At 59.3% G+C, this 11,996-nt stretch overlaps 1 protein-coding gene and 1 long non-coding RNA gene across 3 annotated transcripts; both read right to left on the reverse strand.

The window, feature by feature from the left end:
- Positions 1-2,248: 2,248 nt before the first annotated feature.
- On the reverse strand, positions 2,249-3,314 carry LOC138432505 (uncharacterized). The gene is made up of 3 exons (XR_011253874.1): positions 3,198-3,314; positions 2,883-3,081; positions 2,249-2,580 (listed from the first exon to the last, which is right to left on the reverse strand). It is a non-coding gene; the product is annotated as an uncharacterized lncRNA (long non-coding RNA).
- A 4,005-nt stretch (positions 3,315-7,319) lies between these two features.
- On the reverse strand, positions 7,320-11,754 carry TMEM18 (transmembrane protein 18). Of its 2 annotated transcripts, none has more exons than XM_069573803.1 (5): positions 11,192-11,754; positions 10,292-10,412; positions 9,206-9,260; positions 7,954-8,047; positions 7,320-7,871 (listed from the first exon to the last, which is right to left on the reverse strand). In XM_069573803.1, exons 1-5 carry the CDS (start codon positions 11,246-11,248, stop codon positions 7,773-7,775), a joined length of 426 nt encoding a protein of 141 aa, XP_069429904.1. In that variant the 5' UTR covers positions 11,249-11,754; the 3' UTR covers positions 7,320-7,772. The 2 variants fall into 2 exon arrangements, with proteins under 2 accessions (XP_069429904.1, XP_069429905.1); XM_069573804.1 differs by having other exon boundaries at positions 10,292-10,409; positions 11,192-11,429.
- Between the last annotated feature and the right edge of the window lie 242 nt (positions 11,755-11,996).

The raw sequence follows: 11,996 nt of genomic DNA on the forward strand, positions 1-11,996 counted from the left end.
GATACCAAATCGTGGGAAACTCTAAGTGTTCAGACGATTTGTTTACGCGGGTGGATGCAATCGAATCAATAGCAGGTGTGCCCCGAGTCCGGGGAGTGATTTTCTGGAATGGATTCTGAAATTTCTGCCACCCGGGGGGTGGGCGTTGTCAGGCCGTGTGATGAAGTGTGGGTCAGTTAGAGAGCTCGGTGCTCTAAATCAATGCCACATGACGGTCTGCTCAGGCCGCTGAGCAGCGCATGGTTCTTAAAGGGCCTTGACGAATGGGACTTAGTGGCCTGTTTCCCCGCCTCAGGCCCAGGATGAAAAGGTGATTCTGCAGAGTCCAGATTTCACGCCAGTCATGCTTTGGCCCTGGGGCTGCAATGGGTTTAGCTTCTCAGGGGTCCACCACCCACTCCATGTGGTACCAAGGGACCCCGGGAGCTGGTTCTGTTCCCTTCAGACTGCTCCGAGCAAAGAACCTGGCAGTGTCGACAGAAAACCAGGGTTGAGCTAAATAACTGTGGGGAAAGAGCAAATTAGCCAAGATGGTCGGCCTCTTGCCCCACGATCGGTCAGTGTGGTTCTGCAACAGCTGGGATCACTCACAGCGCTGAGCGTGTGCATCGCCGTGCACCCCTTCAGCCCTGGCCACGTCTGTCTGTAAGCGTGTATACACTCCACTGAAAAGCCCCTGAAGCTGCGTTCCGTCTGTGTCCACCGGGTCAGCCCCGAGGCAGGAACGCAGCGTGTCCGCTGCTGCGGCTGCAGCCCCAGTTGGGAGAGTAGATGTGCCTGCAGCTCCCACGGCCCCTCGAGAGTTCTCCCAGCTTCCCCACTCGTGCCTGCCTGCCCTGTTCAGCAAACAGTGTGAACAGGGAGACAACTGGCATAGTCGGCAGGACCAGTGAGACAAGAACCAACACTTGTCTCAACTCGAGAATCATCCTGGGGCCTGCTGAGTACTAGGCCTTCTGACCCTGCTCAGACTTGTGTCCATGCAGGATGAACAGCGAGAGGAACTTTGGGGGGAGATGGACCGTGAGACCCTCTCTGGCCCCAAAGTCCAGAGCTTCCCCACGAGCCTTCCCTGCTGAGACTGTTTCTACCTGCGCTCGGAAAGGCTTTGCTGGTTGTTGAAAGTGTAAGTTGCTCAGTTGTGTCCGACTCTTTGCAACCCTGTGGACTATACTGTCCATGGAATTCTCCAGGCTAGAATACTGAAGTGGGTAGCCTTTCCCTTCTCCAGGGGATCTTCCCAACCCAGGGATTGAACCCAGGTATCCCACATTGCAGGCAGATTCTTTACCAGCTGAGCCACAAGGGAAGCCCGGTTGTTGAAGGGATTTCATCCAAAACGATATAAAACAAGGCCGGGTGAGGAGATGCCACTGAAGACGTAAACTTAGCTTGTGGGGTGCAGAGCCAGGACCTAGGGGTGACCTGTGTTGCCCTCTGAGGGCCAGGGAGGGTGAGCCAAGGCGGTGCTACCAGGGTCCTTCACGAGGCACCCCCGGAGGCAGGACAGCCCTGTGAGAACCTAGCTGCAAGGCAGAGACAGTTCTGAGGCAGGAAGTGGGCCGGTGGCTCACTTTTCATTATGGGGCCGTCCAGGCTCCCAGTCCACTTGGCCAGACCTGAGCACGCTGCAGGCCCCTGGGGGCTCAGCGCTTTGCTCCGAAAGTCAGTGTCCAGGTGCCTCACAGGACGTTGCCCGCGCTGAGCCTTGTGCCGCCAGAAGCCCTCGGCTGGGGTCACTCAGACTCGTGGGCGGGTGGCCCTCCCGCCTCCTGGGCACAGGGAACCGCCTTTGCGTGTGGCCTCTTTCCTGATGCTGCTTCTCACACCAGAGACCCTGCGCCCCTCTGTCCCCGCCAGCACCCACCTTCTTATGGACCTGGCAGCACCTCTTCCAGAGTCTTCAGCCGGAGCCCTGGTCCTTCTGCTTCCTGCACGTGGACCCTTGAGCATCTGGGCTGCGCTGGAGCGGCGGGCACCAGGGACACTCCCGCCAGGGACGAGCCCCAGACAGGCGCCGACTCCCTCAAGCACCCGCACCTAGGAAACGAGAGGAGCGGCGTCCGGGTGCAGGCACATTGTCTGAAGGGCGACTGGGCATTTGCTGCAATCATTCTACTGCACACTACGGCTTACTTGACATTAAATGGGATTTTTTTCCTTCAAAGTTGAACTTGGCAGAAATTCACTAAAAATGCTAGCTATACTCCTAAACCACAGGGAACATAAATCATTGAAATCAGAAGTGTTTCCAAGGAAATTGCCATTTAATTTTCTGAAAAGCAAGCGAAATACAATAACAGGTATGATTTCCCCTTCAGTCAAAGGGGGTCAGTGGTGGGGAGACTGGGACCCTTCAGCCTGAAGGGGACCCCCTCAGGATCAGGCTGCACTGGCCTGTGAAGGGGTCTGCGGAATCAAGGCCTTGTTGGGGGCGATACCGTGGGTGAGCCTGACTCATCAGGCGGGACTCCAGGAAGCCCTGAGGCAGCAGGTGGGGCAGGGGGACCCTGAATCTGCCACCAGCCCAGCACACAAGCACGGCGACACCAGGGCCTGGATGAGACCCAGCCTCAGGACCTGAAATGAGACCCGGGCACAGCTTTCGGAGCTCACACCGCAATGTCTGTTTTGCAGAGAAGCCTAAAGTGAAGTCGCTCAGTCATGTCCGACTCTTTGCAACCCCATGGACTGCAGCCTACCAGGCTCCTCTGTCCATGGGATTTTCCAGGCAAGAGTACTGGAGCGGGGTGCCAGTTCCTTCTCCAGGGGATCTTCCTGACCCAGGGATTAAACCCGGGTCTCCCACTTTGCCGGCAAACGCTTTACCCTCTCAGCCACCAGGGAAGCCCAACTAAGGCAGTTGCTAAAACTTGAATTACCTGCTGTCATTTCCCAGCAAAATTCTCTGCAACCGCTGCAGTACAAGTGAGAGCTGTGTGTTCGGGTCAGGGTGGCCGTGCTGTCCCTGGGCCGCCCTCGGGGCACAGGCCTCTAATGAACCGCTGGCTCGGCCAGACCCTCCTGGTTCTCCGACGCCTCATCCTGATGGAGCTGGGGCTGTGGGTTTTCCAGCCAGGACTGCAAGAGGAAGGGAACGGGAAAACTACAGGCCGCGTAGTTGGGTTGCTGTGGGTCCGAGGAGGCCAGGGCTGCAGAATTTAGCTCCAGCGTGAGAATGAGGCGCAGGGACTCACCGGGTGGAGGAGAGGGCGAGAGGCGGTACAGAATCCCACCAGCCCTGCTCACGGCGCGCGTCCAGAACAGGCAGCATTAAAGCGGTTGGGCCGTGAAAGCAGGACGCCACCGTGTGTGTGTCTGTGTGTGTGTGTGTGTGTGTGTGTGTGTGTGTGTGTGCGCGCGCGCGCGCGTGCGCGTGTGTGCGTGCGTGCGTGCGTGCGTGCGTGTGTGTGTGTGTGGTCGGCAGGGGCTCCGCACACAGGCCGTGTTAAATCTCCGGGTGACTGTGTCCTCGGGCTCAGCATGAGTCTGTCTGGCCGTCCGCCTCGCCCTCCGCCGGGAGAGAGCTGGCCATGGGCCCGCCCCTCGTCCTGAGGGAGAGGCCGCCCTGGGCTGGAGCTGTGGGCACAGCGAGGCCTGTCGGAGGAGCTTCCAGAAGCAACAGGTCATTGTCCAGGGTGGGGCAGCTTCAGCGCCGGAGTAGACTCCAAAATGCCCAAGCAAGCCAAAGACGAAAACAGCGAGACAAGCGGGCGTGTTGTGTGCTGTCATGGAGACACACTGCTTTCTCCCCAGCCTGCAGCTTGGGTTGTTACCCACAGCAAACTGTACGTAAACTCTGAATTTCTAGCCCCTTTATTGTGACACGAACAACTAAACCAGCTTTTACTATTTTTTCAGGTTGAATCTTGGGAAAATTCCAAATCATATTTTCTTTCAGGGTTGATCAAACACTGTATGGTCTTTCCCTGCAGTGACAACTGCTGGCATCTAAGGCGACAGCGGCGGGGGTGAGGGCGGGCGAGGGTCTGCGGCTCCGGGACTGTGGCCCCCCCCACCCCCCCGCCTCTGCTCGCTAGGCCCCTGGGCCACGGCTGCGCCCCTGCTCCGCGAGCCCCGCTGGCGGAACAGATCAGGATTCAGGCGGCGTCGCAGGTGCCTGTCCTCTGCCTCCACGGCTGCTTCTCACCCACTAACAGTTCCAACCACTGGCCTTCCGTCCAGTTTTAGAGTAGAAAAAGAAGGGAAACCGAGCGTCTCCAGGCGGGAGCTGGACTCTGAAGGCGCGGAAGCGATTCCCGGGCCCGGCTGACAAGCGCTGCAGCGCCCCCTGGAGTCGCGCGTGCGGACGCGCCCGGAGCCTGGGACCGGCTCCACCTGCCGCCTTAGGCGGCGGGACCCGCGGAGACCGCCGGGCCCGCGCCTCCTCTCCCCCTCGCTGGGCACCCGGGAGCGGGGAGGCTGAGAATTCAGACCGCCCGGCGTCTCCACGCGAGTCTGAGGAGTAGACAAAGCCGTGTACCAGCAGCACGAGCGAGAGCAGGGCGGGGAAGCTTCGCACCCGTCGGGCGTCTTGACCCTTGCTGTGATCTTATAAATAAGGCAGGTATCTCACAAGGGTAACAAATCCAGAAAAAGTCAGTGCGCTGGCCGGACACGCACGCCCCCAGACAAGTTCAGAGATCCGGGAGTCAAGCCTGCCTCTGACCCCAAAGACCCTGCACACTGGGCCCTGTTTCCCAGGCAGGGCCGCGGGGTGCGGGGCATGCGCGTAAGCAGGCCTGCGCCCTGGGAACGCCCTGTGCGGTGCCCGGGATCTCACAAGGCAGGGACCCTCCAAGGGCGCCTGCGGGCTGAGACGCAGCACAGCGAGGCCCCACCCTGGGCGCGCGTCCCGCACGCACGCGCCTCCGGGAGCACCCAGCGGTTCATGATCACGTGCTCCTCGTTAGCCCCTGTGCAGTGACGCAGGGAACGCCACAGCAGGGTTCTGCGGCTCTTGTTCCTGATTATAAGTTAACTGTACAAGAGTTTTAATTTGCTGGGGGCAGAATCGACCGCTCAGCCCACATGCACCCCAACTTGCAGCCTCTGTCCGTTTCCCGTGTTTCGGTTGTTCCAGCCGAGGAGGAGACTCCAGGTGGTACACGGTGGGTGCTCTGCGCTGGTCAGGCACACCCCTCGGCTGGCAGATGGGTCCCCTGGTCACTAAACCCAACCCGAGCAGGCCATCAGTCACAAAAGCGAGGTGACGACTGGGCGTTCTGCTGCAAAAAGGGAGCAAACCCCTCCCTCCCCACATTTCTACTAAATTATGTCAAAGTTTTAAATCTTCATATAATACATCAAGCATGTTTTCAGAGATTCTTGGATAAACTTTTATGCTGTCAAAATATAAACTGCCTGAATTTACAAGTTTAATTCTGCAGCTTTTACCATTAAATGCTTGTAACTTCAACACTGAAGTCTGACTTCCCTCACACTGAATCTACTATTTTGTTTAAATAACTGTATCAGTAACGGCTTGCAGAGCATAATTTAAAGAGTGAAAAGCCTGTCTTGAGCAACTTCAAGGCAACGCCTTGTGTTTCCCGTGGTTTGCACGACGATGCTCAGCAGGCAAACCTGTCAGGAAGACACTGGTCCTGGTGTCCCATCCATGGGTGCCTGCTGAGCTGCAGGAACGCGGCAGGCGGCCGCCAAGTGCAGCGCAGTTTGCTCACTACAGCCACAGGCACAGCGTCGTTACAGTTTTGCTTATTGCACGTAACCAGGAACCAAATCCACACCCTTTTGCTCAAGCTTTGGGGTGACACAGGGCTGTAGGAAGGAAGCCGTGACTGGGGATGTGCCTTCCTTCACCGACCAAGACCCCCAGCACAGAGAGCTCATGCACCTCAAACCCTCTACAGGGGGCCACAGACACACACTTTAGACAAAGTGCTGAAGGGTCAGGCACAATTCTGGCTTGTAGGACTTCCCTCAAGCAGCAGGACAGTGTTAACACTGCGATTTAAGCCTCTGAATATGAACTTACTAGAAATAGTTAAAAAGTAAAAGTTTGTGTTTGCGAAAACAAAATATAACTATTTTAAAACAGACTGCACACACCAGTGAATGAAAAGGTCCATGCCATGCCTTTAGGTTGACGAGGCATTAACACCAAAGTTAACCATATTGTTACAGTCATCACAGGGAAACGACGACTCAGTCAGTCCCATATTAAGACAAGCTGAGCAACCAGATGCTGAAAACGCCCCCACAGCCTCCCCGGCTTCCGCGGGGCCAAAGCCGGGATGTTCCCAGCTATGTGTCCGGTCCCCAGGGCCCCGGCCTGACTGTAGGTCTGCAGGGGACCAGCCATCGTCTGGGCTCACAGGAACTGGCCAGCTCGGTCCTGCGCTCAGAGGACTGCTTTGGACGTGGCGGACTCCTCTGAAGCCAGGATATGATTAAGCGCCCTCAACGGGTAATTCAGGCACGCTGCCAGGCACAATGAGCTTAAAATCTAGCTTCATGTGACGGGACGTTTTCAAGTCAATGTTTAAAATGTTCCTTACAGAAGTCTGAGATGAAGGACAGGTCAGAAGCCCCAGAGACGCATCGTGGAAGGTCTGTGCACACGGACCGGCGCTCAGTCATGTCCAGCTCTTTGTGACCCCAAGGACGGTAGCCCAGCAGGCTTCTCTGTCTGTGGAGGTTTCCAGGCAAGAATACTGGAGTGGGTTGCTATTTTCTACTCCAGGAAGTTCTATTCACTTCTAAAACTAATGTCAAAATTCAGGAAACTGTTTCTCTACTGAGAGCTTGTAACTATCTATAAAGACTTTATCTGGATTCAAAATGTAATTTCATAACCTGTCAAAGTGTCACCGTTTGAACTTCTAAATATAAATACTTTCATATGAACAAATATGACTTTTTGAAATTTGTAAAGTATATTTCAGTTCAGTCGCTCAGTCATGTCCAACTCTGCGACCCCATGGACGGCAGCACACCAGACCTCCCTGTCCATCACCAACGCCCGGAGCTCTCTCAAACTCATGTCCATCACATCGGTGAGGCCATCCAGCCATGCTTCAGTTAACTTCTTAAAATTATGATAACCACGCACAAGCAACCTTCTCAAACCCAAACCAGGAGCCAACAGCATCGTCCCTCCTGAGGGCTGTGCTTGGACAGGGGGCCCTCTGCTCAGCGGCCAGCCTCCAGCTGCAGCTCCAGACGGGACAGGAGCCACGACCTCCCGCACAGAAGTCTGTTCACAGGGGAACCGCACCTGCTCCAGCCGCCCTGAGAGGGCCCGCCCAGGGCACCAAAGGGCACAAAGAGGGGAGCACAGAGACACAGTCAGCGTCTGTATTTGCCACAGAAACTGTTTACTTGTAACGGTCCTTCCTGAAAGCAACACCAGGGGCTCATCCAACCCCCGCCTCCAGGGACCCCGACGTCTCCAACTGGACGGAGGGCAGGTGGCCCCTCGTGTTCTGTCCAGCGGCCACACCACCCGGAGAGGCCACCACCGAGCAGACAGACCAGGGTGACCGGGGTGGTGGGTCTGCCCAGGCGTGGGCACTGCCCCTCGCTCAGGCCCTGTCGCCAGGTGGACGGGGCATCAGATAGCTCACACCAGGCACGGGGGCTGTGGACACACGGCCTTGGGGGGGCCCTGCGCTGCTGTTTGTCCAGGTTAACTGGAGCGACCGGCGCCGCTCAGGCCCGGCGTGCACACAGGGCGTGGTAGGCTGCGTCTGTCCTCACAGCGTGTTTGCGTGTGTTCCAGGGGATGAGAAGACGCCTGAGCGGAGCGGTCACTCCTCCTTGGGCCGCGCCCGCGCCCGCGCCCTCCGCTGCTCGCGTAAGCTCCGCAGGTCGGTCATCACCGCCAGGGTCTTGCGCACCCACAGGACCTGGAAAGAACCGAGCGGACGCGGTCAGCACTGGCCCCGCGTCAGGGGAGGAGGGCGGCGCGGCAGCCCGGGAGGCACATACCACGATGGCCAGGGCGTTGAGCAGCAGCGGCGCGGAGAACACGAGGGAGATGAACGTGCCCCTCGAGTCGAAATACTGGTGTCTGGAGAACAATCTGTCTCAAGAAGGATTTGCGGGTCACCAGCTGTCACAGACGGCACTCCCGCGACTTTCTCTATCTCACAGAGTCTCGGCAAGCCGGCCTCTCACTGGGGGCAGGATGGCCCCTCTGTGGCCGCCAGGACCCCCACTCCCACACCGCCCAGGACCCCGGCAGGAGCCGCTGAGCACAGGAGGACAAGATGATCAGAATCGCCGCTGCACTGGGGAGAGCTCAGAGTCCCATGTCTGATGCGACCTTCCTGACCCTGCAGAGGGACGACCCCAGCCCCTCTGGAGAGCAGCGGCCTACACCCAGGCCCTCCGGGCGTGGGCAATGCGCACGGGGCCTCCTGGGGGGCGGGGGCGGGGCAGCAAGCCCAAACCAGGCTGCCCTCCAGGGTCTCAGGGATGATGGACACTCAGGTCACGGACTCAGGCACGCAGCACGGCTCTGGGTCACAGGGCACAGAGCCCTGCAGGGCGGGGCCCAGGCCGCTGAGGGCTGCTGGGGAGGCGAGCATCCCGATCACAATCAGGAGGCAAAGTGGAGAGGACGGGCCGCGTGGGCAGAGGGCAGGCTCTGCACCCGAGAGCAGGGCCGGGGGCGGCGGGGCTGGGGCTGGGACTGCGCGGGGCCCCGGGGTCAGGCCGAGGGCAGACCCGGAAGCAGGGCTCAACCAACCGGGGCGGCATCGCCCCCAGGGAGGGGCGGTGCTGGGGGTGCTGTGCTGCCCTCCCCAACCGACCGTGTCAGCCTCCCGCCTGACCTGAGAAGGCAGAAAAAACAGCTGCAACCGCCGAAGGGCAGAAGGCTGGGGAGTGGATCTGCAAGGTGGCGGGGTCAGGGGAAGCATGTTCCCGGACAGGGACCCAGCCACCCAGGCGTGTGCGCAGGGAAGGACACACAGGCGAGGAGGGAGCAGCCGGTGTCCTGGAAACCCGGGACCCCGCGTTTTCAGGACCAAGGACACCAAGTAAACCACGGGAAGGTCACGAGCTCCCCACCACGAAGGAGTGCGCTTCTGGACAGCAACCACCCCGTCTCACAGCGAGGAGTCTGGGGTGCGGCAGGGCGGAAGTCTTTGTAAACAGGAGCTGCACGCCGCCTGAGGGCGCCCTGCAGCCGACAGGGGTGGTTTCAGACACAGCCCACGTGCCCAGGACCGCTTACCTCCAATTCATCGCCGCCACTTCATTGATGTACTCGGCACAGTAGACCAAGGTCACTGAGGAGAAAGAACCCCGGGTGAGAAGTCAGAGGGCGGCCGACCACCACAGCCTACACATCCTTCGGAAGAGCGCGCTTCAAACGTAAGAACAAGGCCGCGCTACGCGGCTCGGGAGCCTGTCTGTCCAGTGCGTTCCTCACGAGGGCCCCTCGCAAACTGGAGGAACGTCCTCCCCGGCCTGGCGCACTCCTCACTGCGACGCAGGCCCCCGGATAACCTCCCGTCTGGATTTCCCGCCTTGCACACGATCAACTGAAACATCACCTTTAACATGAATTTTTGCATTCTGTTAAACTACAAGCAAAATCTTCAGTGTCTTCCCAACAGCTGCAAGATTAAGAGCCCAGCCTAGCCTCTGAGGCCCTGGCCCACCCTACCTATCTGAACACACGTCTAGCTCGTCAACATCAGACATGTGCTTCTCTGACAACTGACCCAACGCCGACTCTGTCACCCTGGTGCTCTCACGGGTGCCTTCGCCCCACGTGCCAGCCAGACACCTGTTCCTTGTCTCACCTAAAGAAAAAGAGATTTTTCTCTCTTTTTATGCCCCACACCAGGACTTCATTTCCTCTGTGAAATGATTCCACACAACTCTGTCCCTTCTCTGAATCTCGATGGATCTTATAAGCACAGATCTTACACTGCGGATCTTATATTTCTTGCCCTGTGTGCAGCTCCCAGAGCAAGCTGAGAGGCTAAGCCCACAGAGGGGGGCCCAGAGTCAGCGTCCCAGGAAACACAGCTCCTGTTTGCGTCACCAGTATTCAGCACCCTCCTGGGAGCACGGTAGGTACTTGAAAGACTCCTTTCAAGTCCAATATCCAAAATGACGTTTATTTTTATAAGAACCAAAAGTGAAATACGGGAGTGGCCTGAAATCAGAGAGAGGAGGATGGGGAGGCCTTGCAGATGCTTTTACATATCATGAGGCTGCAGAGGGAACACCCACCCACCCCCAGATCACACACACACCCTCGATCCCAGCAATCTGAACCCTGAGCAGCGGGACGGCTGATTCTACTCACCCAGGCACAGGAAGTGCCCCACCTGCAGCCTGTACCTCTGGGATGAGAAGCAGGTGAGCAGCAGGCAGAGCACGTGGAAGACAGCCAGCCCCACGAGCCAGGGCTCTGTCCAGTCCGTCTGCTGGAGGACAAACAGCAGAAACAAATCAGGGTCCTCTCGCACTGGGGCCAGGCTTCACACGCCGTCTTCTCTGAGCATGTCCAGAGCACCCACCAGGCTTCACAGGACACGGGATCGGGAGGGGAAACATGCGCCCCCACCCAGGGACCGTCGCTCATGTCCCTGGAGGACAGTCCACACAGCACTGAGGGCTTCACTGTTTGTCAAGCACAGCTCCTAGCTGGGAGAACCTAAGGACTTTCCATTCTGGGAGAGAAGACACGGAAGCCTGGTTCTGGAACGCACCAGGTCCCCGCGGAGGTAAGGCTACAACTCCTATTTCCAGCTCCCTAGACCAGTGATTAAAGCCTCGGAAAATCTGGGCTGCCCTCCAAACAGCGCTAGACCTCAGGTCAGCTAAACTCTAGGGGTGGCTGGTCCGCACACTTAAACTAGGACCCCCTCCCGGAGGCTCAGGTCTCTCGCGGGTAAGGGGCTGGAGTCGAGACTCGCGCCTGCCCCTTGCCCACTGCGGGTCCTCGCATCCAAGCCCAGATCTGCCCCTTCCCTGCGCCGCGCAGCAACCCCGCCCATCGCGGGGCCCCGTCCCAGGACGCCCCGCCCCTAACCCGGGCCCGGCCCACCTGGGCCACGCCCCGTCCGGGCCCCACCCCTTACCCGGACCCCGCCCCCAGGCCCCGCCCCGGAACGCCCCGTCCGGCGCCGCGGGCGTCCGTGTTGGAAAATTCCGAGCGGCCCTCTGCGCCAGCGGCCGAAGTGGCGGAAAGGCGGCGAGTTACCGTGATCACGGCGGGGATGCTGACGGGGAACCTGCTGACTGAGAATGCGGATGGCATCGTCCCCAGAAAGGCCCAGTCTCACCACCACCTTTTCGTCTTCCCGCCCCGCCTGGATAGGACAAGGAAGTCCTTTAACGTCCTCTCGCGATATTTCCCACTTGTCGCGAGGCCTACTGTGCCTGGAAGGGGGGGGGGGAGGCCGGCAGGCAGGCCGGCCGGCGTCCCGCCATCTCGCGATATCTGTAGTGCCGCGTACCGGGTCCAAATCTCGCGGTACTCCGTGGCGTTGCAGTAACGTGAGGGAGGAAACAGGCAGACGCCGGGTTTTCTCCACAGCGGGTCGGTGCGGGCTCTGGTTCTGTGGCGTGTGAGCGCACCAAGTCGCGTCAGTGCTCCTACTCTGCGTCTGCGGACAGCACCCCTCTGTCCGGGAGCTCTCCAGGCAGGAGCACCGGGGCGGTCGCCAGGCCCTCCTCCACGGGGTTTTCCCGACCCGGGGACCGAACCTGCGGCGCCTGCACTGCAGGCAGCCGGTTTGCCGCGGAGCCACCGCTCCTGGGAGCGGGAAGGGCTGGGGGCGTCCCGCCTTCTCACGGCTCAGCTCCCGGGGCCAGGCTTCGGAGTGGGTGTCGCGCAGTAGTGGTCTGGCCTCTGGGAGACAGGAATGACCCGGACCCTTGAGGACACAGGACGGTGATCCGAACCCCGGCCCGCAGAGGACACTGACTTGGACCCTGGGGGACCAAAGGTCGGGGGAGAGTGACCTGCATAGTCTCAAAATGAACTTCCCTCTGGGTCCTTCTCT

The sequence above is a fragment of the Ovis canadensis genome, chromosome 2 (assembly GCF_042477335.2).
Source record: "Ovis canadensis isolate MfBH-ARS-UI-01 breed Bighorn chromosome 2, ARS-UI_OviCan_v2, whole genome shotgun sequence".
NCBI classification, from domain to species: domain Eukaryota; kingdom Metazoa; phylum Chordata; class Mammalia; order Artiodactyla; family Bovidae; genus Ovis; species Ovis canadensis.

Bases quoted from the DNA above. Each gene is read 5' to 3' on its own strand.
- TMEM18 (XM_069573803.1), bottom strand. From the start codon at position 11,248: ATGCCATCCGCATTCTCAGTCAGCAGGTTCCCCGTCAGCATCCCCGCC. The intron at 9,261-10,291 runs GTGAGTAGAATC...CTTTCTCCTCAG, and splicing joins GGGGCACTTCCTGTGCCTGG to TGACCTTGGTCTACTGTGCC. The intron at 7,872-7,953 runs GTATGTGCCTCC...GGTTCTTTCCAG, and splicing joins TCAACGCCCTGGCCATCGTG to GTCCTGTGGGTGCGCAAGAC.